Raw genomic sequence first — 25109 nt, 5'->3', positions numbered from 1 at the left:
ATTTGTGTTTATTTTAATAGAATTTTGGTTTAATTTTACTGTACTACTAATTTGAAAGGATTACGGAAATTTAGGATTTTTTTAATTTAGGAAATTTCGAAATGTGTTAGCACAAAATACATAAAATAACCTAATGAAATAGACATGTATTTATTTTATACAAAATTACCGAATCAAAAATTAAATTATATCGTAATTTAAACATTAAAAGATAATAATATTAAGCAATATCTTTAATCACCTCTTCAACCTGATCCTTAGTAAACATATGGAATAACTTGTCTGGAGTCATCGTCATCACTTCAACATTGGATGAATTCAATTTCTCTTCCATAACTTGTTTTAAAATAGTTAATGCGGCAGTTGTAGCTTCTGTTAATGTCATTGATTTATGATACATTTCTTGGAGACTTTGCTGTGCCCCTTCTGAACCAGATCCAATAGCTTTTGCATCAAATTGTACAAAAGTACCGGAAGGATCCATATGGAATAATTGTGGACCTTTTTCATCAATACCTGCAAATAAAATTGCTACACCAAATGGTCGACTCATGGCCGATCCATCATCGTCGGAATCACCAAATTGAATAGCTAGATTAGATACTGCTTGGGCGCACGATTCAACAGTCATACGTTCATCGTAAATAAACCAATGGTTTTGACATTCTACGCGGGCGCGATCGAGCATTGTACGTGAATCAGCCATTAGTCCAGATACAGCACAACCAATATGTTTATCTACCTCAACGATTTTCTCAATGGTTGTTGGTTCCATTAAAGTTGATGTTACTCGTTTTTCTACTGCTAATACAACACCCTCCGATGTACAAATTCCAATTGCGGTAGACCCAAGTTTAATTGCCTCAATAGCATATTCTACTTGAAATAAACGACCCTCTGGGGAGAAGGTATTTACACCACGATCGTATTCTGAACGAGTTAAGAACATTTTCTAAACAAAACAAACAACAGAATTAGTTTTGAATAATCGGATATTGTTTGAATATTTAAGGTTACGTTTATGACAAAGCAAAATGTAAAAATATTTCTGGATATACAATATTTCAAATGGAAAATATTTCATAAAAAATATTGACATCTAAATAATATTAAGATAAGTTGATATTAAATAAAACTTACGCTTATTTAATGAAAATTTTTAAAACAAAATGTACAAGTCACTGCAATTTTCAAATTTGTCTATTGATGTATGTGTATTGTGTATATTTTACGCCTGGTATATGTGTATATGTTCATGTCATATTTAACAGCTATATTCACTGTTCATGAGAATAATGAACTACAGACGTATATAATATATATAGACTAATGAAACAGAGCTTTTACATCATGGATATTCGTTGTGTGCGTAGTCATGGTAGGGATAATAAAATCGATGCCAGCGCTTTAAGTGAAAAATTTTTGAGATAAAGGGGGCTGTTATGACTAATTTGCAATTCTTTACATGTTAATGATATAGAAACTGTCAAATTAAAATGATTGAAAAACACTAATTAATTAAACTTAATGCATTAAAAATTGTGAAAATAAGAAATCAAATTGTACAAATATTATTTTTCAAATGTAAATTATCATAATTATTTATTTAAATTTGTGAAACAAGAATATTAAATTTTAAATGTAAGTTTTCAATGCAATCCACACAATTATATATGCATCCATACAATTCTATAATTAAAGTAGTGTATCGTTGTCATGGAAACGAAACTCACACACGAAGCGAATAGGAATATTTTAAAAGGGATGGAGTATAACCATGGATATAGGAATATTTTAAAAGGGATGGAGTATAACCATGGATATAGGAATATTTTAAAAGGGAGGGAGTATAACCATGGATATAGGAATATTTTAAAAGGGATGGAGTATAACCGACTGGGGTGAGTCTCACTCAGGGGGAAGAGGCAGGGTATCATTGTGCCTACTTTCTATTGGGTGTTAACTAGGCCCATCCTGAAATTATGCTCAAAGCCTTCTTTAAGTGTATTTAAAAAAAAAAATACATTTTTTTCTTTAAGGTAAAAGATTTTACTTTAAATAGAAAGATTTTTTGCTCGGACCAATCGACAACACACGCAGAATTCGCTACCCATTTAAATTTTCCCGCAATTACGAAAGCGAACAGCTGCAGCCAATCAAAAGCAGGCATATTGCACGAAATATTATCGTTCTATTTGAATTTCCCGCAAATGAGAGCTGCAGCCAATCAAAAGTAGGCACATTGCTTCCCCCCTGAGTTATACACCCCCCTCGTCAACATGCGTCTGCATTTTAAGGCAAGTTCAATTCTCGTCCACTCAGAGATTAGAATTTTCTGCGTAGGTGCAATCAGTGTGTCAAATCCATACTTTTATTAGCTCAAAAACAAACTCGCTTCAATTGAATACTGTAAAACTGTAAAAGAAATTGTAAAAACTCCCACCGTCATCAAATGAAAATTTATATATAACTTAGAAGTGGATTCAACCCTTTGTCTATAAAAAACTGTTAATTCGTAATAAGAACTGACGTTCACTAATCCAGATAAAAACTATTCTAACTGATATGTTGGACCAAAAAGTACACATCTAAAAATTTCATTGAAATCGATGACATTAGATTTTTATATATAAAGATTACTTTAACAGTTCTGAAATTCGAAGAAAATGTTTCAAAAACAGACAATTACAAATATAAATTTTTTTATTTACAATGTATTTAAAAAATATTTTACGCTTCATGCTATAAGTGTTTAGATGTCAAGTACAATCTTATAAAATTATCATTAACTTTGCAACGTAAAATCGTAGCGTTCGAAACTTTTTCGAAATCTTTGAACGAGTGCAATTTCTTCAGTTTCATTTAGTTTACAATCTTGCCACTCAATTCGATCTGGCATGTCTAAAATTGGGCCGCTTGTTAATACTTCCCTGAAAATTGAACGTTAATATTAAAAATTTAATTTTATTAGTCTCTTATGCCTTATGCACACTGATGTAACGTAGTGTCTGATGAGGTCTAACAAAGCGTAATAAAATAAGAACTGATCAAAATGCGTTTCAAAAGCAAAGAAGTATTTTGTCTAAAGACATTTTGTTCTATCAATGTACAATGTACTTTGAGCTTAAATATTTTGATGTGTAAATACACTCTGTACAATATCACCTTGACAATTTACTTTGTAAAATCATTAACCAATTCAAATCATATTTCAGATCAAAAATTACGAAGAAATTGTCGAAGTGGTATTTAAAACAACACATTTCTGGACATCAAAACATTTCCTGCTTTACAAAACTTTTTACTTAATGCATTTCTATATAAGGTTTAAAACTGGATTTTAAATTATTTACCTTCCAAATTGTAACGGAAAATTATTGCGAATTTTTGAGTATAAAACAGTTTTATCCGGCAATTCGACCATAAAATAAGGAACACCTTTCGGTATGGCTGTTTGCAATTGTGATATATCTGGGAGTTCTTCTAATTGTATACCATGACCATTAGCTTCATCTATAAAAATTTCTTTCAATTCTCTTGTTGCTTGCTTTGGAATTGGTACAACTTGTATTTGTAAATGGGATGTTTTATAGTTTCTTTCAAAAAATACGGGCACTTCATTCTTACTATCAAAATATTTTACCAAACTTTTTTTAAATTGTTCAATTTCGTTTAGAAATTCTTCAGATAATCCAACCGTTGCTTGAAAATGTGTAATAGGGGATATTAATACGTGTTCAGATACTAATCCACCCTTAGCAAGAGTTAAGTAAATTTCATTTCCAACACTAATTACAAGATGTTTTTCCACATTCGGACTGCCAAGACAAAACCAACATTTTGCTAAAATTACAAGTTTTTATTATTTTAAATAAAATTACGAATTTAATTAGAGCCACGATTTCTATAGAATTCGTCAACATAAAATAAAAAAAGATTATAAAAGTTTTAGATATTTTGCTTAATTTTCGCGACTCTTCCGAAACTGGATTAAAAAATTTATTAGATATACGAAAATAATTACATTGATCGAATTCAGGTTTTGGACGTTTCTCTTTAAATGGATTATTGGCCCCTTTTCTTTTTCGTTTCGTATCATCCATGGATGCATTCATATCATAAAAATATTGCTTATTCTCGGACTGATCAAATTTTACTTCTTTTGTAATATCTTCGCGTAACAATTCATCAGGGAAAGGTGAATCTGTTTCATCCGTTGTTCGTTGACATAATTCTGTCATTCTCATTCGTTCTAATGGAGTTAGACTTAATGCGTAAAGCCATTTTTCTTTAGATGATTTTTTAACGGGTGCTAGTGCTATAAAGCGTGTTGCTATCTCCATTGAATCTCCTGATTTATTTTTATTTCTAAAATTTTGATTAATTTACATGTTGTGATTAAATAATTAAAACTAAACAATGATTAATCTTACCTATATGGTTTTCTTTCGAAATAGTGGTCTTCGAAACCTGATATTAAATATCGCGGTTTTAAATGAACTGCTAACCAGGATATAATATCTGATCCATTATACTCTACTTTAGCCTAAAATTAATTAAATTGTGATTAAAAAAAGTCAAAATAAAGCTTTTTTTTAAATATTAATAATATTTTTTACATTGTCATCGCCATTAGTTATAAATTTTGGCCATTGCGATGTTAATAATATATCAACACCTCGAAATGAGCACTGACTTCGAACACAAGCTGCTTTTAAAGCCATTGCATCCTGTTTACGAAATGTAAATTTTTCATATTCATCAGAATCACTTTGTATACCACTTAAATATGCTATTTTTAAACCAGTTGATGGTGAAAATAAACCACGCTTCCCTAAATAAGAAATATTAGGCGCAATTTCACAGCCATTTATATCTTCAAAATATCGTTCCTGTTCCTGACTAACAGGTCCTAAAATGTAAGTAGATAGAGGTACTTTCTTCAATCCCGCTTGATATTGTTTAAATTCATTAAAATTATCTCCAAAAAAATCTCCAACACATAAGAGCATTTCAAAAGGTCCAGCTTTTTTATTAAGTGTTTCAACTCTTGAAAACAATGTTTGGAAGTTACCTTTCACATCACCACAAATTAATCTAAAAATGTTTTATTGTATGATGATGTTTTACATAACAATTTAATCAAAATTACTTACATTTTAATTTTATTTGCATCCATTTTTATAAAATTATGCTTCTCAACATTTATAATTCACGCATTAATGACATTTCTATGTTTTGATTAGGTTTTAGGTTAGTTATTTTGAATAATGTGTTATTCAAAATTTTAAATAAAGCATGGCGCTGTATACTTTCTTTTTCCGATTTCAAAAGTGTGCCTTTTTTGAATTACTAACAAAAATTATTGTAGTTGCAATTTGGTAAATCCTTATTTTACACAACATTTGTCTTATCAGTTCATATATAAATTGTAATTATTTAAAATATAATTTTTCTAATTTTACTCGAGACCACTGGAAAAAGTTTGATTTTTTCCAAATTTAATCACATGACCTGCTTTCAAAAGTCTTTCACCTTCAATAAAATTACGATTACTCGGTTTTGTTTGTCCCCAACAACAAATTTCATTAATATTAATCATTCTCTTCTTGAAAAAATGCACAAAGGGTATCAAGGGTATCAATGTTATTTTTAAAATTTGCCACTTTATGTCAGCCATGTTTTTTTAGCCCCACACATATGTCAGATCCCAATTGAACTACCATAGAATTTAGTGTCTAAATTGACAGTTTTCTCAAAATAAAAGACCTTAGTGTTTAGTTTGTTTATAGAATAATATAGTTTGTTCAAGAAATCTGCTTTTAATGGAAAAATTGTTTTCATATAAATAAAAGTTATATCAAAATTAAACATCTGATTTTTGATCTGGTAAATGACCAAACTTGTGTGGTTCAAATTTTCAAAAGATATTTTCAATAAATGCCTTAGGAAAATCACATGAAACAAAATTATTTAGCGCTAATACGATTGGAATGCAAGATTTTCTCATTAAATTTTAATATTTCAAAATAAAAACCTTCAAAACCTTCTAACTTAAATCTACAATTATCATTTGAACCGTTTTTGAGAAAATCCTCGTTATGAAGAATTAGTGTTGTATAAAACTATTTGTTTATTTCATTTTTAATGCTACTACGTAGCTTTTAATTCTTCAACTTGTTCAGTGTCGCTATGGCGAGGGTCGGAGGGTATACAGATATCAACTAATGGATCTTTTTGGGTTCATTTTAAAAGCGTGTTTATCGAATGAATGTTATTTCAATTGGTTTAACATAGCATAAGACAACATAAAACTAATTTATTTACTAGAAGTTTTGGGTATTTAAAATTGTAATTACAGTATTATATTTAAATTTTACATTTGCAACGAAATTATATTACTTTCTAAAAGTATACATTCCATAAACTAAACTACGAGCGTACCTGCATTGGTACTTGATATCCATAAAGCTGATTAAAATTCATTTTAATTAATCTATTAATTTATTTTAAGTTATAAATATCTTTAAATTTAATCCTTTTAATTAAACCTAAAATGTATCAAATATAACGATTATTGGTTTAAAATTCATTCATTCTCTTCATTAGCAAGTCAAACTTCATACAAAAATTATCATTCCATATTTATATACATACTTATCACGGTAAATTATTAAAATTAATAACAATAAAAAATTAAAATTTTTTTAAAATTTACATCAGCTATACTAAATTATTAAAAATTATGCTATTATTTTGGCTTGGGTAATAAAGGTGGTTTTAAAGTGTGATGTTCAATTTGACAGCCTTTTACTTTATCTGGGAAATCACAATATTGTTTTTCAACATCAAACAACAAATTTGGAGGGCATTCGTGTTCAACGACATCGAAATTTCCATCATCATCCAGTTCTACACACTGATAATATAATTCACATGTATGTTCATTAACAAAAAATCCAGGTCTTGTACATTCTGGTTTTTTAACAAAGCATTCAAAATTCTCCTCACACTGTAAAGTACTAGGATTAAAGTTTTGTGATTGCGGACAATGTTTACGAATGCCTTTGTATGTGCCGCTGCTCGTTTTTTCACAAACAGCATATTGAGTACAATTTTTTGCTACTTTAAATGTTCCTGGACCGGTACAGTTATATTTATCGGGCATTTTTGGTGCACACTCTGGAACGTTGTGTGGATAATCACATAAACCAACAACTGGATTAAAACGTAAACATTTTGGACAAACTAATGTATCAGTTTTAACTAGTCGATCACATTTCCTATCATATGTGCATTCAAAGTATTCATGACATGAATTTTCTACTCGAAATGCTCCAACATGGGGACAGTCATTGTCTGAAATTAAATGTATTTAAATCATTATTTTTTTAAGCACTTAAATATAATTTAACAAAGTTTATTGTAGTGGTAACTAAATTAATATTCGACGATATTTTCAATTTCAAGTATTAAAATTTTACGAAGGTAGCCAAATTTAATTCCTACATAAACTTAATAGCCCTGGATAACACTTACCACTTTCAGGACATTCATCTGTGTTGTTCTTCGGTACTTTAGGTGAGACTAAAAACAAAAATAAAATAAATTATTAAAAAGGGGGTTAAGCCCCACTCTGAGTATTCGATTTTTAGGTACGAAGTTTTTACAACCTAATAAACAACTGTGGCCAAGATGCAACACTTTTCTCTGTTACTGTGATTTTTTAAATAATTCCATTGTATTACTCCTTTTATACCATGCATATATGTAATATACCAAGGTATACTAAGTTTAGTCCCAAGTTTGTAACGCTTAAAAATATTGATCCTACGAACAAAATTTTATATAGGTGTTCATAAAATCACCTAATTAGTCTATTTCCGGTTGTCCGTCCGTCCGTACGTCCGTCTGTGGGCGCGATAACCCAAAAATGAAAAAAGATATCAAGCTGAAATTGTTACAGCGTACTCAGGGCGTAAGAAGTGAGGTCGAGTTCGTTAAATGAGCAACATAGGTCAATTGGGTCTTGACCTATGGGTCCGTAGGACTCATCTTGTAAACCGTTAGAGATAGAACAAAAGTTTAAATGTAAACACTAATTTATGCATGGTATTTCAACAATTAACTCAGTCAATTGTTTGTTTTCACTTGTTTTTTAATGTTAAACTTACCTTCGGTAACTGAAATTTCAGTATTTTTAATAGATGTGCTAGTTGTTTTTAATAACTCCTTATTATTGGTGTACGTCTTTGTGGGTTGAATAATTTCATTATCAAATCTGTTACATTTTGATACTTTTTCAGGAAGACATCTCTTGTATTGAATATCAAAATTAGTGTTTGGTGGACATTGTTGAACGTTTGCTTCAAGACTCTTGTTATTCGTTTTTTCACAAACATAATAAGATTTACAAGAATCATTAAATGCAAATATGCCAGGATCTTTACATTTCACTTTTTGTTTTGAACTGGGTAGAGGAGTAGTGGGTGGTTTAAAGTGTGGAACAAATACTTGAAACGTGCAAGTTTCAAAATTCAACGAAACGCAAATTTTATACCTTTGACTGTAAATCAATCCTTCTTTGCATTCATAAATTTCAAAATCAAATAGTGTTGTCTTTCCCACTTTACATAGAAAATATTTCTTACAGTCCTTTGAATATAGAAAAGTACCAGATCTAGTACAGTTTGGTGATTCGGTAAAACCTCCATGTTTTCCATCAATGTCCGTAACATTTTTATCATAATTTAAAAATGTGTAACTTTTAATTTTAATTGTAAAGCCAATTTTGGTGGAATTGTCTAATTGAACGTCTTTTACCGTGGCGTTACTATAATCATGAGTGCGATGTGTATGGGGCGCAAGTGTGTGATTACCAGCACGAGTTGTATGATTTTTGTGTCCTTGATGCGTTCTATTTCTTGGATGTGTTACAATCTGATGATCTTTATCGGTCACTTGGGTTATTTGGACAACTTTTGTTACACGGCTTTTACGAGTTTGATGAATTTTAGTGGATACTGTTCCTGTTGAATTTCTGGTGTGACGTGTCACATCTTTATGAGTTTTTTCTTGATGCGTTGATCGTGTATGTCCTCCTCGAGTATGCGTTGATCGTGCGTGTCCTTCTCCATGTTCAGAATGATTTTTAGCACTAGGTGTACGGCGTGTTTTAACACTATGTGTCGAATGATCAGGAGTGCTTTGACCTAATCGTGGAGGTTGAGTATCTTTAACAATACGCTTCTGATTTGAAATTTCAGGAATTTTCGACGTCCCATATGATTCTTTAATTACAGTATGATCGCTATGTTTTTCTGTAGGTACTTGCGATAAAGATTGTGATTTTACGTTATCTACGCCTCCAGTTGTAGTTATTCTTGTACCATGAACAATGGATGTTTGATGAATACCAACTGCATGCGTTGTAATTCCATATTTATCCGTAATAAGATTTGTGGCATATGGAGTCCTTGTTTGTTTACTAACATGTGGTTTATTATGGCTTATAGATGTATGATTCCTTGGAACATACGTTGAGTGTCCAGATCCTGGTTTATGTGATGTATCCTTATCAGTTTCGTTTGTATCTCCAAGACTCGTGACAACTTTTGTACGTCCATATTTATCCGTAATTATTATCGTGCTGTGTGGGGTTCTTGCATGTTTACTTCCTTGTGGTTTATCGCCACTGATTGATGTATAATTACGTGGTTCACGGGTTCTGTGTCCTGATCCTGGTTTGTGCGGTGAATCGTTACCAGAATCATCTGAATCTCCAGGAATCGTAACAACTTTTGTACTTCCATATTTATCCGTTATTATTCTCGTACCGTGTGGAAATCTTGTATGTCTACTTCCATGTGGTTTATCACCACTGATAGATGTATGATTTCGTGGCACACGAGTTCTGTGGCTTGATCCTGGTTTGTGTGGTGTCTCTTTATCAGAATCATCTGAATCTCCAGGAATCGTAACAACTTTTGTACTTCCATATTTATCCGTTATTATTCTCGTTCGGTGTGGAGTTCTTGTATGTCTACTTCCATGTGGTTTAACACCACCAATAGATGTATGATTCCGTGGCAAATGAGTTCTGTGGCTTGATCCTGGTTTGTGTGGTGTCTCTTTATCAGAATCATCTGAATCTCCAGGACTCGTAACAACTTTTGTACTTCCATATTTATCCGTTATTATTCTCGTACCGTGTGGAAATCTTGTATGTCTACTTCCATGTGGTTTATCACCACTGATAGATGTATGATTTCGTGGCACACGAGTTCTGTGGCTTGATCCTGGTTTGTGTGGTGTCTCTTTATCAGAATCATCTGAATCTCCAGGACTCGTAACAACTTTTGTACTTCCATATTTATCCGTTATTATTCTCGTTCCGTGTGGAGTTCTTGTATGTCTACTTCCATGTGGTTTAACACCACCAATAGATGTATGATTCCGTGGCAAATGAGTTCTGTGGCTTGATCCTGGTTTGTGTGGTGTCTCTTTATCATAATCATCTGAATCTTCAGGACTCGTAACAACTTTTGTACTTCCATATTTATCCGTTATTATTCTCGTTCGGTGTGGAATTCTTGTATGTCTACTTCCATGTGGTTTAACACCACCAATAGATGTATGATTCCGTGGCAAATGAGTTCTGTGGCTTGATCCTGGTTTGTGTGGTGTCTCTTTATCAGAATCATCTGAATCTCCAGGACTCGTAACAACTTTTGTACTTCCATATTTATCCGTTATTATTCTCGTACCGTGTGGAAATCTTGTATGTCTACTTCCATGTGGTTTATCACCACTGATAGATGTATGATTTCGTGGCACACGAGTTCTGTGGCTTGATCCTGGTTTGTGTGGTGTCTCTTTATCAGAATCATCTGAATCTCCAGGACTCGTAACAACTTTTGTACTTCCATATTTATCCGTTATTATTCTCGTTCCGTGTGGAGTTCTTGTATGTCTACTTCCATGTGGTTTAACACCACCAATAGATGTATGATTCCGTGGCAAATGAGTTCTGTGGCTTGATCCTGGTTTGTGTGGTGTCTCTTTATCATAATCATCTGAATCTCCAGGACTCGTAACAACTTTTGTACTTCCATATTTATCCGTTATTATTCTCGTTCGGTGTGGAGTTCTTGTATGTCTACTTCCATGTGGTTTAACACCACCAATAGATGTATGATTCCGTGGCAAATGAGTTCTGTGGCTTGATCCTGGTTTGTGTGGTGTCTCTTTATCAGAATCATCTGAATCTCCAGGACTCGTAACAACTTTTGTACTTCCATATTTATCCGTTATTATTCTCGAACCGTGTGGAAATCTTGTATGTCTACTTCCATGTGGTTTATCACCACTGATAGATGTATGATTTCGTGGCACACGAGTTCTGTGGCTTGATCCTGGTTTGTGTGGTGTCTCTTTATCATAATCATCTGAATCTCCAGGAATCGTAACAACTTTTGTACTTCCATATTTATCCGTTATTATTCTCGTTCCGTGTGGAGTTCTTGTATGTCTACTTCCATGTGGTTTATCACCACTGATAGATGTATGATTTCGTGGCACACGAGTTCTGTGGCTTGATCCTGGTTTGTGTGGTGTCTCTTTATCAGAATCATCTGAATCTCCAGGACTCGTAACAACTTTTGTACTTCCATATTTATCCGTTATTATTCTCGTTCCGTGTGGAGTTCTTGTATGTCTACTTCCATGTGGTTTAACACCACCAATAGATGTATGATTCCGTGGCAAATGAGTTCTGTGGCTTGATCCTGGTTTGTGTGGTGTCTCTTTATCAGAATCATCTGAATCTCCAGGACTCGTAACAACTTTTGTACTTCCATATTTATCCGTTATTATTCTCGTTCGGTGTGGAGTTCTTGTATGTCTACTTCCATGTGGTTTAACACCACCAATAGATGTATGATTCCGTGGCAAATGAGTTCTGTGGCTTGATCCTGGTTTGTGTGGTGTCTCTTTATCAGAATCATCTGAATCTCCAGGACTCGTAACAACTTTTGTACTTCCATATTTATCCGTTATTATTCTCGAACCGTGTGGAAATCTTGTATGTCTACTTCCATGTGGTTTATCACCACTGATAGATGTATGATTTCGTGGCACACGAGTTTTGTGGCTTAAACCTGGTTTGTGTGGTGTCTCTTTATCAGAATCATCTGAATCTCCAGGAATCGTAACAACTTTTGTACTTCCATATTTATCCGTTATTATTCTCGTTCCGCGTGGAATTCTTGTACGTTTACTTCCATGTGGTTTATCGCCGTTTATAGAGGTATGATTACGTTGCACATGAGTTTTATGTCCTGTTCCTGGTTTGTGTGGTGTCTCTTTACCAGAATCATCTGAATCTCCAAGACTCGTAACAACTTTTGTACTTCCATATTTATCCGTTATTATTCTCGTTCCGTGTGGAGTTCTTGTATGTCTACTTCCATGTGGTTTAACACCACCAATAGATGTATGATTTCGTGGCACACGAGTTCTGTGGCTTGATCCTGGTTTGTGTGGTGTCTCTTTATCAGAATCATCTGAATCTCCAGGACTCGTAACAACTTTTGTACTTCCATATTTATCCGTTATTATTCTCGTTCGGTGTGGAGTTCTTGTATGTCTACTTCCATGTGGTTTAACACCACCAATAGATGTATGATTCCGTGGCAAATGAGTTCTGTGGCTTGATCCTGGTTTGTGTGGTGTCTCTTTATCATAATCATCTGAATCTCCAGGACTCGTAACAACTTTTGTACTTCCATATTTATCCGTTATTATTCTCGTTCCGTGTGGAGTTCTTGTATGTCTACTTCCATGTGGTTTAACACCACCAATAGATGTATGATTCCGTGGCAAATGAGTTCTGTGGCTTGATCCTGGTTTGTGTGGTGTCTCTTTATCAGAATCATCTGAATCTCCAGGACTCGTAACAACTTTTGTACTTCCATATTTATCCGTTATTATTCTCGAACCGTGTGGAAATCTTGTATGTCTACTTCCATGTGGTTTATCACCACTGATAGATGTATGATTTCGTGGCACACGAGTTCTGTGGCTTGATCCTGGTTTGTGTGGTGTCTCTTTATCATAATCATCTGAATCTCCAGGAATCGTAACAACTTTTGTACTTCCATATTTATCCGTTATTATTCTCGTTCCGTGTGGAGTTCTTGTATGTCTACTTCCATGTGGTTTATCACCACTGATAGATGTATGATTTCGTGGCACACGAGTTCTGTGGCTTGATCCTGGTTTGTGTGGTGTCTCTTTATCAGAATCATCTGAATCTCCAGGACTCGTAACAACTTTTGTACTTCCATATTTATCCGTTATTATTCTCGTTCCGTGTGGAGTTCTTGTATGTCTACTTCCATGTGGTTTAACACCACCAATAGATGTATGATTCCGTGGCAAATGAGTTCTGTGGCTTGATCCTGGTTTGTGTGGTGTCTCTTTATCAGAATCATCTAAATCTCCAGGACTCGTAACAACTTTTGTACTTCCATATTTATCCGTTATTATTCTCGTTCCGTGTGGAATTCTTGTACGTTTACTTCCATGTGGTTTATCGCCGTTTATAGAGGTATGATGACGTTGCACATGAGTTTTGTGTCCTGTTCCTGGTTTGTGTGGTGTCTCTTTACCAGAATCATCTGAATCTCCAAGACTCGTAACAACTTTTGTACTTCCATATTTATCCGTTATTATTCTCGTTCCTTGTGGAGTTCTTGTATGTCTACTTCCATGTGGTTTAACACCACTGATAGTTGTATGATTTCGTGGCACACGAGTTCTGTGGCTTGATCCTGGTTTGTGTGGTGTCTCTTTATCAGAATCATCTGAATCTCCAGGACTCGTAACAACTTTTGTACTTCCATATTTATCCGTTATTATTCTCGTTCCGTGTGGAGTTCTTGTATGTCTACTTCCATGTGGTTTAACACCACCAATAGATGTATGATTCCGTGGCAAATGAGTTCTGTGGCTTGATCCTGGTTTGTGTGGTGTCTCTTTATCAGAATCATCTGAATCTCCAGGACTCGTAACAACTTTTGTACTTCCATATTTATCCGTTATTATTTTCGTTCGGTGTGGAGTTCTTGTATGTCTACTTCCATGTGGTTTAACACCACCAATAGATGTATGATTCCGTGGCAAATGAGTTCTGTGGCTTGATCCTGGTTTGTGTGGTGTCTCTTTATCAGAATCATCTGAATCTCCAGGACTCGTAACAACTTTTGTACTTCCATATTTATACGTTATTATTCTCGTTCCGTGTGGAGTTCTTGTATGTCTACTTCCATGTGGTTTAACACCACCAATAGATGTATGATTCCGTGGCAAATGAGTTCTGTGGCTTGATCCTGGTTTGTGTGGTGTCTCTTTATCAGAATCACCTGAATCTCCAGGAATCGTAACAACTTTTGTACTTCCATATTTATCCGTTATTATTCTCGTACCGTGTGGAAATCTTGTATGTCTACTTCCATGTGGTTTATCACCACTGATAGATGTATGATTTCGTGGCACACGAGTTCTGTGGCTTGATCCTGGTTTGTGTGGTGTCTCTTTATCAGAATCATCTGAATCTCCAGGACTCGTAACAACTTTTGTACTTCCATATTTATCCGTTATTATTCTTGTTCCGTGTGGAGTTCTTGTATGTCTACTTCCATGTGGTTTAACACCACCTATAGATGTATGATTCCGTGGCAAATGAGTTCTGTGGCTTGATCCTGGTTTGTGTGGTGTCTCTTTATCAGAATCATCTGAATCTCCAGGACTCGTAACAACTTCAGTACTTCCATATTTATCCGTTATTATTCTCGTTCGGTGTGGAGTTCTTGTATGTCTACTTCCATGTGGTTTAACACCACCAATAGATGTATGATTCCGTGGCAAATGAGTTCTGTGGCTTGATCCTGGTTTGTGTGGTGTCTCTTTATCAGAATCATCTGAATCTCCAGGACTCGTAACAACTTTTGTACTTCCATATTTATCCGTTATTATTTTCGTTCGGTGTGGAGTTCTTGTATGTCTACTTCCATGTGGTTTAACACCACCAATAGATGTATGATTCCGTGGCAAATGAGTTCTGTGGCTTGATCCTGGTTTGTGTGGTGTCTCTTTATCAGAATCATCTGAATCTCCAGGACTCGTAACAACTTTTGTACTTCCATATTTATACGTTATTATTCTCGTTCCGTGTGGAATTCTTGTACGTTTACTTCCATGTGGTTTATCACCACCAATAGACGTATTATTTCGTGGCACATGAGTTTTGTGTCCTGCTCCTGGTTTGTGTGGTGTCTCTTTACCAGAATCATCTGAATCTCCAAGACTCGTAACAACTTTTGTACTTCCATATTTATCCGTTATTATTCTCGTTCCGTGTGGAGTTCTTGTATGTCTACTTCCATGTGGTTTAACACCACCAATAGATGTATGATTCCGTGGCAAATGAGTTCTGTGGCTTGATCCTGGTTTGTGTGGTGTCTCTTTATCAGAATCATCTGAATCTCCAGGACTCGTAACAACTTTTGTACTTCCATATTTATCCGTTATTATTTTCGTTCGGTGTGGAGTTCTTGTATGTCTACTTCCATGTGGTTTAACACCACCAATAGATGTATGATTCCGTGGCAAATGAGTTCTGTGGCTTGATCCTGGTTTGTGTGGTGTCTCTTTATCAGAATCATCTGAATCTCCAGGACTCGTAACAACTTTTGTACTTCCATATTTATCCGTTATTATTCTCGTTCCGTGTGGAGTTCTTGTATGTCTACTTCCATGTGGTTTAACACCACCAATAGATGTATGATTCCGTGGCAAATGAGTTCTGTGGCTTGATCCTGGTTTGTGTGGTGTCTCTTTATCAGAATCACCTGAATCTCCAGGAATCGTAACAACTTTTGTACTTCCATATTTATCCGTTATTATTCTCGTACCGTGTGGAAATCTTGTATGTCTACTTCCATGTGGTTTATCACCACTGATAGATGTATGATTTCGTGGCACACGAGTTCTGTGGCTTGATCCTGGTTTGTGTGGTGTCTCTTTATCAGAATCATCTGAATCTCCAGGACTCGTAACAACTTTTGTACTTCCATATTTATCCGTTATTATTCTTGTTCCGTGTGGAGTTCTTGTATGTCTACTTCCATGTGGTTTAACACCACCTATAGATGTATGATTCCGTGGCAAATGAGTTCTGTGGCTTGATCCTGGTTTGTGTGGTGTCTCTTTATCAGAATCATCTGAATCTCCAGGACTCGTAACAACTTTAGTACTTCCATATTTATCCGTAATTATTCTCGTTCGGTGTGGAGTTCTTGTATGTCTACTTCCATGTGGTTTAACACCACCAATAGATGTATGATTCCTTGGCAAATGAGTTCTGTGGCTTGATCCTGGTTTGTGTGGTGTCTCTTTATCAGAATCATCTGAATCTCCAGGACTCGTAACAACTTTTGTACTTCCATATTTATCCGTTATTATTCTCGTTCCGTGTGGAATTCTTGTACGTTTACTTCCATGTGGTTTATCACCACCAATAGACGTATTATTTCGTGGCACATGAGTTTTGTGTCCTGCTCCTGGTTTGTGTGGTGTCTCTTTACCAGAATCATCTGAATCTCCAAGACTCGTAACAACTTTTGTACTTCCATATTTATCCGTTATTATTCTCGTTCCGTGTGGAGTTCTTGTATGTCTACTTCCATGTGGTTTATCACCACCAATAGACGTATGATTTCGTGGCACACGAGTTCTGTGGCTTGATCCTGGTTTGTGTGGTGTCTCTTTATCAGAATCATCTAAATCTCCAGGACTCGTAACAACTTTTGTACTTCCATATTTATCGGTTATTATTCTCGAGCTGTGAGGAATTCTGGTACGTTTACTTCCATGTGATTTATCACCACCAATAGATGTATGATTACGTGGCACATGAGCTCTGTGGGTTGAACCTGGATTGTGTGATGTCTCTTTACCAGAATAATCTGAATCTTCAGGAATCGTAACAACTTTTGTACTTCCATATTTATCCGTTATTATTCTCGTTTTGTGTGAAACACTTGTACGTTTAGTTCCATGTGGTTTGTTGCCGCTTATTGATGAATGATTACGTGGTACGTGAGTTCTGTGGCTTGATCTTGGTTTATGTGGTGTCTCTTTACCAGAATCATCTGAATCTTCAGGACTCGTAACAACTTTTGTACTTCCATATCTATCCGTTATTATTCTCGTTCCGTGTGGAGTTCTTGTATGTTTACTTCCATGTGGTTTATCACCACTAATAGATGTATAATTCCGTGGCAAATGAGTTCTGTGGCTTGATCCTGGTTTGTGTGGTGTCTCTTTACCAGAATCATCTGAATCTCCAGGACTCGTAACAACTTTTGTACTTCCATATTTATCCGTTATTATTCTCGTTCCATGTGGAGGTCTTGTATGTCTACTTCCATGTGGTTTATCACCACCAATAGATGTATGATTTCGTGGCACATGAGTTCTGTGGCTTGAACCTGGTTTGTGTGGTGTCTCTTTACCAGAATCATCTGAATCTCCAGGACTTGTAACAACTTTTGTACTTCCATATTTATCCGTTATGATTCTCGTTCCGTGTGGAGGTCTTGTACGTTTACTTCCATGCGGTTTATCGCCGTTTATAGATGTATGATTACGTGGCACATGAGTCCTGTGGCTTGATCCTGGTTTGGTCGGTGAATCGTTACTCGAATCACCGGAATTTCCAGGAATCGTAACAACTTTTGTACTTCCATATTTATCCGTTATTATTCTCGTTCTGTGTGGAATTCTTGTACGTTTACTTCCATGTGGTTTGTTGCCGCTTATTGATGAATGATTACGTGGTACGTGAGTTCTGTGGCTTGAACCTGGTTTATGTGGTGTCTCTTTACCAGAATCATCTGAATCTTCAGGACTCGTAACAACTTTTGTACTTCCATGTTTATCCGTTATTATTCTCGTTCCGTGTGGAGTTCTTTTACGTTTACTTCCATGTGGTTTATCGCCGTTTATAGATGTATGATTACGTGGCACATGAGTTCTGGGGCTTGATCCTGGTTTGTGTGGTGTCTCTTTACCTGAATCATCTAAATCTCCAGGACTCGTAACAACTTTTGTACTTCCATATTTATCCGTTATTATTCTCGTTCTGTGTGAAGTTCTTGTATGTCTATTTCCATGTGGTTTATCGCCGTTTATAGAGGTATGATTACGTGGCAAATGAGTTCTGTGGCTTGAACCTGGTTTGTGTGGTGTCTCTTTACCAGAATCATCTGAATCTCCAGGACTTGTAACAACTTTTGTACTTCCATATTTATCCGTTATTATTCTTGTTCCGTGTGGAATTCTTGTATGTCTACTTCCATGTGGTTTTTCGCCGTTTATAGATGTATGATTACGTGGCACATGAGTTCTGTGGCTTGATCCTGGTTTGTGTGGTGTCTCTTTACCTGAATCATATGAATCTCCAGGACTCGTAACAACTTTTGTACTTCCATATTTATCCGTTATTATTCTCGTTCTTTTTGGAGTTCTTGTACGTTTACTTCCATGTGGTTTATCGCCGTTTATAGATGTATGATTACGTGGCACATGAGTCCTGTGGCTTGATCCTGGTTTGTGCGGTGAATCGTTACTATAATCATCTGAATCTCCAGGACTCGTAACAACTTTTGTACTTCCATATTTATCCGTTATTATTCTCGTTTCGTGTGGAGTTCTTGTATGTCTACTTCCATGTAGTTTATCACCACCAATAGATGTATGATTACGTGGCACATGAGTTCTGTGGCTTGAACCTGGTTTGTGTGGTGTCTCTTTACCAGAATCATCTGAATCTTCAAGACTCGTAACAACTTTTGTACTTCCATATTTATCCGTTATTATTCTCGTTCTGTGTGGAGTTCTTGTATGTCTACTTCCATGTGGTTTATCGCCGTTTATAGATGTATGATTACGTGGCAAATGAGTTCTGTGACTTGTTCCTGGTTTGTGTGGTGTCTCTTTACCTGAATCATCTGAATCTCCAGAACTCGTAACAACTTTTGTACTTCCATATTTATCCGTTATTATTCTCGTTCTTTTTGGAGTTCTTGTACGTTTACTTCCATGTGGTTTATCGCCGTTTATAGATGTATGATTACGTGGCACATGAGTCCTGTGGCTTGATCCTGGTTTGTGTGGTGTCTCTTTACCTGAATCATCTAAATCTCCAGGACTCGTAACAACTTTTGTACTTCCATATTTATCCGTTATTATTCTCGTTCCGTGTGGAGTTCTTGTATGTCTACTTCCATGTGGTTTATCACCACCAACAGATGTATGATTCCGTGGCAAATGAGTTCTGTGGCTTGATCCTGGTTTGTGTGGTGTCTCTTTGACGGAATCATCGGTATCTTCAGGACTCGTAACAACTTTTGTACTTCCATATTTATCCGTTATTATTCTCGTTCCGTGTGGAGTTCTTGTATGTCTACTTCCATGTGGTTTATCGCCGTTTATAGATGTATGATTACGTGGCACATGAGTTCTGTGGCTTGATCCTGGTTTGTGTGGTGTCTCTTTACCTGAATCTTCTGAATCTCCAGGACTCGTAACAACTTTTGTACTTTTATATTTATCCGTTATTATTCTCGTTCTGTGTGGAGTTCTTGTATGTTTACTTCCATGTGATTTATCACCACCAATAGATGTATGATTTCGTGGCACATGAGTTCTGTGGCTTGAACCTGGTTTGTGTGGTGCCTCTTTACTTGAATCATCGGAATTTCCAGGAATCGTAACAACTTGTGTACTTCCATATCTATCCGTTATTATTCTCGTTCCGTGTGAAGTTCTTGTATGTCTACTTCCATGTGGTTTATCACCACTAATAGATGAATGATTATGTGGTACATGAGTTCTGTGGCTTGAACCTGGTTTGTGTGGTGTCTCTTTACCAGAATCATCTGAATCTTCAGGACTCGTAACAACTTGTGTACTTCCATATTTATCCGTTATTATTCTCGTTCTGTGTGGAGTTCTTGTATGTCTACTTCCATGTGGTTTATTACCACTAATAGGTGTATGATTACGTGGTACATGAGTTATGTGGCTTGATCCTGGTTTGTGCGGTGAATCGTTTCCAGAATCATCGGAGTTTCCAGGAACCGTAACAACTTTTGTACTGCCATATTTATCCGTTATTATTCTCGAGCTGTGCGGAGTTCTTGTATGTCTACTTCCATGTGGTTTATCATCAACAGAAGATGTATGATTTCGTGGCACATGAGTTCTGTGGTTTGATCCTGGTTTGTGCGGTGAATCGTTACGAGAATCATCGGAATCTTCAGTTCTCGTAACAACTTTTGAACTTCCATATTTATCTGTTATTATTCTCGTGCTGTGTGGAAGTCTTGTATGTCTGCTTCCATGTGGTTTGTTGTCACTTATAGATGTATAAGTACGTGGTTTATGGGTCCGGTGTCCTGTACCTGGTTTGTGTGGTGCATCTGCTCCGGTGTCGTCTGTATCTTCCGAACTCGTGACAACTCTTGTACTTCCATATTTATCCGTTACTATTCTTGTTTTGTGTGGAGTTCTTGTACCCTTACTCCTAGTATGTATACGGCGACTTGAAGTTGCATCATCATTTGAAGTTACAGCTAACGGAATTATTTCGTTCCTGTATTTGTCTTTTTTACTTGATGAATGATGTATGGTGGTTGATTGGGATGCAGTGTGATGACTTGTACGTTTCCTATTATGGGTTGTTTGGGAGGTATGATGTTTTTCCAGTGAGGTCGTATGATGTTTTGTTGATTCGTAAATTGAGTGATCACGATCTTTCCAGGATTTAATGATTGTGCTTCCAACTTTGTCTGTTGTAATTCCATTTGTCTTGTCAAACTTGTCTGTTGTTAGTCTCGTATTTTTTCTAGTGGATAATCCTATGGTTACGTTCGAATGATTCTTTTTTCTCGTTCTTTCATGACTATGTGTTATTTCCGAATATTTTATTGTGTTTTGAGTTTGTTTATTTTCTAATGAATTCACTGTGGACGTAATCAGAAATGGCCATTTACGAAATGGCTGTGGTAGGGTACAGTTCTCGACTTGATCTGATACACAAAATTTATGTGAATTGCTAAATATTGTTCCAGTAGGACATTCAAATCTTTCTTGATAAAATGTTCCGTTGGTTTTAACACTGCAAGTATAATATAAACTACAATCAGTTGGTGATCGAAATCTTCCATGTGATGTACAAGGGGGATAAGGATCCTCCAAAAATACCCAACTAGGTGTAGTTGTAGGTGGCTTTTCACATTTGGCGTTGTATGTACAATATTTTTTAACTGGATCGTACTTAGTTCTTCCAGGACATTTATGAATATATTGATAATATATATTCAGATTTGATATACATATATAATAAAATGCACATTCGTTTGGTAACGAAAATCTTCCACTTGAATGGCAGTCTGGAACTTCTAATGTTCCCTGACTTGCATCATAGATCTTAATTGTACACAAAGCAGATAATGGCAGTGGTTGGCATCTTTTATTTGTATTATCGAAAAGCTGTAAATGTCCACATTTCGCTACTATTGTTGAAGAATTTCGGCATATATAATAATATTGAAACTGAGTTGGATGTTTTAAAAGGCCATTGTAATTATTTGGGCAATGTGGTTCGTAGTCAATATACAGAGCGTATCCATTACCCGGTACATTAACACATTTTTTTATCGTCTTATCATAAACTAATCCTTTAGCACATATTTTTGAAGATAATATCATCTGACCATTTATGTTCACACATCGATGGTATCTTCTTGGACCACTACCCTCAAAATTATTTAAATTTGTCTCTCCTTCACATTTCGTATCTCGCCAATGAATATCCTACGAATAAAATTTTTACTTTTACATTCCTTTCAACAATCTAAAACTTGTGCAAATATTTATTGAAAATATTATATTAATAGTACATAAAATCAAAGAAAATATTATATTAATAATAGTACATTTATTTTTAATCAACGGTAATCAATTCTACTCGGTAGTCTGGCACAATTCGAAATTTCTATTGTTAATGTACAGGGTCGTTCAATAAAATGCTAACATGCAAATGATAAACATTTTGCCGAAAAAATATGTTACCACTTAAATGGGAGAGACATATTGTCCAAAAAGATGCAAGCACTTAATTTAGTTAGACGTGCATTTTAAGGTAGTACGAGCGCCAAGGCAAGTTGAGACTTGTGGTTGAAATTATTTGTACCTTATTTTCAACTTAGATGATTAATTTTGTTATGACTTCATGAATGTTGATGAAAAATAAGAATACAATTTTTCGATATCTTGATTTTCGAAACATCGAAAGCTAAACAATTAAACAAAATTTTCGATATTTTGAAAATTGCTCCAGATGATGAAAAATTTTATTTTTACTTTTCGTCTTATATTGTTAAGTTCTAACATAATTCACCATCAAATTGAAATAAAAATTTTTTAAATTTGGTCCCCCATTACCGTTGTTTTCAATAATTTATTAAGGTTTAAACTTTAATTTAAATAGTTTTTTTTTTTTTTTTTTTTTTTTTTTTTTATTTCCACCGACTAGTTTTGTTGAATTCTATGAAAACTTATCATCCATCAACCGTTTTCCCATAAGACTTAATGTTAAATATGCCTACTTTTGTAGTCATTTATTTAATCGATCAACCCATCAAAATGAGAAAATAACTATCAAAATCAGCGTTTTTATCAAAGAAGTTTTTTTTTTTTTTCGTCGACGTATAATAAAATCGAAACAAAAACTCGAGGATAAGCCGAATATTCGGTTTCGGTTGAAATTGTGTTTTTTGTCGGACACTACAATATAAAACACACATACATATAAACATACAACATATTCACATTAACGAAATAATGATACACAATTCACTAGCTTAGGAAACACAATTAGGTACAGTTGTTTGCGTTTCTAGACAAACAGTGCTAAAATTATATTGTATAACTTACAGGTATAACTACGGAATCACTAGAAATAGTTTCAGAAAACGGTATAACAAATAAAAGCACAAAAAACAAATTTTTCACTTTTGGAAAAGGAAATTCCATTATTGGACTTTCTTATGCGCTTGTCATAAGCACAGTAAACAGGTTTTAAAGTTTTGTTTTTATATAAACAGTTCAAACTTTATCAAATTTTATATAATAAAAAAAAAAAATGTAACACGCAAATTTATAAACGTGACAATTCAATATTATTGATATATTCGTTAATTTGTGTGAACAAAAATTATTGAGTAGGGTAAGATGTTGTACCTACCTGGGATCAAATATACCTTGAAACATTCTGTAGTCTATATACTGATATTTCTATTTACTGGACAACATTTGTTTTTAAATGAGAGTATTTTATGTAAAGGCAGTTAAGCTGTTTGATTTTGTTTTCGAATAAACGAATTATTAAGTTTGTTTGCGAAAAAAAGTAAAATGTTTTGATTATATTGTTTTATAAATCATACTCAACACATCATGGTTATTTTTCCATGGTAATGGGCCTTTACATTTAAAAAATAATTATTTTTTGTTTCGGGCAGATGTTTAAAAATAGTTCCAATAAAGCCATATCTTTGCCAAAAAGCGGTGTTTAATAAAGGTAAATTATACTAAAGGTAAATATTACTTTCTTTACTTGAATACTTTTTCGACAATTGTCTAAAGCAATAGCAAATCGATGAAAGGGCCTATATGTATGCATTAAATTTTACAATAATATTCGTGTTTTTTTTTATGAAATTTCAAGTATAGGTAAGCAAAGTATTATTGAAAAAAAGAAGAACCATTCACCACGCGTCGTTAAAAATACCAGTTGAAGCTGTTCCTGTAAGAGAAACGTGTAGAGTTTTCAGTGTTTCAATCACATACAGTATATCATGGTATTTCCTAAAGTGAACTGTACTTGTTAAAAAGACCCTCTTCAGGTACTATTGGGGCGATTCTAGGTACATTCGAGTGTAAACCATGGTATATTACGTTGTTGTACCATAGTCGGTACATCATGTAACAAAAATACCTTCTAGAAAATTGGACGATAAATATTTAGTTTGCCGTTTTTGTGCCAAAAAAAATAAAATTCTTGTCCAAAAATGGCACGGTTTTCGGAATGCGTTACATAATCCGTTAATCTGACATCAGATTCGTATTCAGCGACCAAAAATATCTACTATGGAAATTGTAGGCCAAAATAAGCATTTCAAAATAAATTGGGCTACATATGGCCCCCCGCTGGAGCCCTGCGTTCCCTTATAACTAGGTTAAGTTGGCTGAATGCTCCTTCGGGTTCTATAAACACGTTACAAAAAGTTTCATTACAACCGGTGCTGTTTCCCAACTCTTCCTATGCATCCCGGCTTACTAGTTGTACTATTTATTAAACATCAATTTGGTAGTATTACACGCTGTATCGTATTCTAAGTTAATACAGTTTTAATTCGTTCAAATCATACGGCAAGAGATATTTTTGCATTTATTTTTGGCTAATGACGCCAAAATTTCTTAGGTGTTATCTTGTATACATTTTTCTCACGTAATCATTAATATTTTTAAATTCCGAATAATCACGTTTTTAATATATTTTTATTTTTAAATAATGTAAATAAATAGAGAAAATTATTGGGAATATGTTTTCCATGAACTTAAAAAATCACAATTTTTGGTGAATACAAAACTTTTCTTCTCAACCATAAACCGCATAAATCATTTCAATTGATAAATTGAGAGACGTCAATTTTGTTCCAAACTATTTGGTTCTAGTTCAAAATTTTTAAAGATTTTTTGATGTAGAAGAACTTAAAATTGTTATTTATCTCCTTTACCCTTGTCTTTTTGAAATAAAATTTTGGACGTTGATGTAGGAAGACCAAGGATACGAAGGATGAACAATGTTAAGCAGGATCTAGATCGAATTGAGTCCGAAAAATGATACTAATAATTAAGGCAGAGGGCCGTAAAACAATTACCAAAGATTTATCTATCTAAATACAAACGGTTTTTCTCGA

The 25109-nt window shown here is 34.6% G+C and overlaps 3 protein-coding genes across 3 annotated transcripts; all 3 read right to left on the bottom strand.

Moving 5' to 3' along the window:
* Positions 1-173: 173 nt before the first annotated feature.
* Positions 174-1200, bottom strand: LOC123297990 (proteasome subunit alpha type-5). Its single transcript, XM_044879837.1, has 2 exons — positions 1141-1200; positions 174-952 (listed from the first exon to the last, which is right to left on the bottom strand). The coding sequence occupies exon 2, from the start codon at positions 947-949 to the stop codon at positions 221-223; it is 729 nt and encodes a 242-aa protein (XP_044735772.1). The 5' UTR covers positions 950-952; positions 1141-1200; the 3' UTR covers positions 174-220.
* Positions 1201-2685: 1485 nt separating this feature from the next.
* Positions 2686-5916, bottom strand: LOC123298624 (CWF19-like protein 1). The gene is made up of 6 exons (XM_044880711.1): positions 5157-5916; positions 4620-5097; positions 4434-4546; positions 4025-4368; positions 3354-3843; positions 2686-2930 (listed from the first exon to the last, which is right to left on the bottom strand). Exons 1-6 carry the CDS (start codon positions 5177-5179, stop codon positions 2786-2788), a joined length of 1593 nt encoding a protein of 530 aa, XP_044736646.1. The 5' UTR covers positions 5180-5916; the 3' UTR covers positions 2686-2785.
* A 769-nt stretch (positions 5917-6685) lies between these two features.
* Positions 6686-23163, bottom strand: LOC123298824. Its single transcript, XM_044880920.1, has 6 exons — positions 23065-23163; positions 21746-21942; positions 18714-21409; positions 8175-9971; positions 7540-7587; positions 6686-7359 (listed from the first exon to the last, which is right to left on the bottom strand). The coding sequence occupies exons 1-6, from the start codon at positions 23161-23163 to the stop codon at positions 6752-6754; spliced, it is 5445 nt and encodes a 1814-aa protein (XP_044736855.1). The 3' UTR covers positions 6686-6751.
* Between the last annotated feature and the right edge of the window lie 1946 nt (positions 23164-25109).

The sequence above is a fragment of the Chrysoperla carnea genome, chromosome 4 (assembly GCF_905475395.1).
Source record: "Chrysoperla carnea chromosome 4, inChrCarn1.1, whole genome shotgun sequence".
Classification (NCBI taxonomy): domain Eukaryota; kingdom Metazoa; phylum Arthropoda; class Insecta; order Neuroptera; family Chrysopidae; genus Chrysoperla; species Chrysoperla carnea.
Note: the sequence above shows the minus strand (reverse complement) of the source record. Positions and strands in the feature narration are given on the sequence as shown.

What these genes read in the sequence shown, in the direction of transcription:
- LOC123298624 (XM_044880711.1), bottom strand. Translation starts at nt 5,179, where the DNA reads ATGGATGCAAATAAAATTAAAAT. An exon ending in GATGCAAATAAAATTAAAAT is followed by an intron (nt 5,098 to 5,156) that starts GTAAGTAATTTT and finishes AAACATTTTTAG; the next exon opens with ATTAATTTGTGGTGATGTGA. An exon ending in TTTCCGTTACAATTTGGAAG is followed by an intron (nt 2,931 to 3,353) that starts GTAAATAATTTA and finishes TTCAATTTTCAG; the next exon opens with GGAAGTATTAACAAGCGGCC.
- LOC123298824 (XM_044880920.1), bottom strand. Translation starts at nt 23,163, where the DNA reads ATGGAATTTCCTTTTCCAAAAGTGAAAAATTTGTTTTTTGTGCTTTTA. An exon ending in GTGATTCCGTAGTTATACCT is followed by an intron (nt 21,943 to 23,064) that starts GTAAGTTATACA and finishes TTTTATTCGTAG; the next exon opens with GATATTCATTGGCGAGATAC. An exon ending in CCGGGTAATGGATACGCTCT is followed by an intron (nt 21,410 to 21,745) that starts GTATATTGACTA and finishes ATGTCCTGGAAG; the next exon opens with AACTAAGTACGATCCAGTTA.
- LOC123297990 (XM_044879837.1), bottom strand. Translation starts at nt 949, where the DNA reads ATGTTCTTAACTCGTTCAGAATACGATCGTGGTGTAAATACCTTCTCC.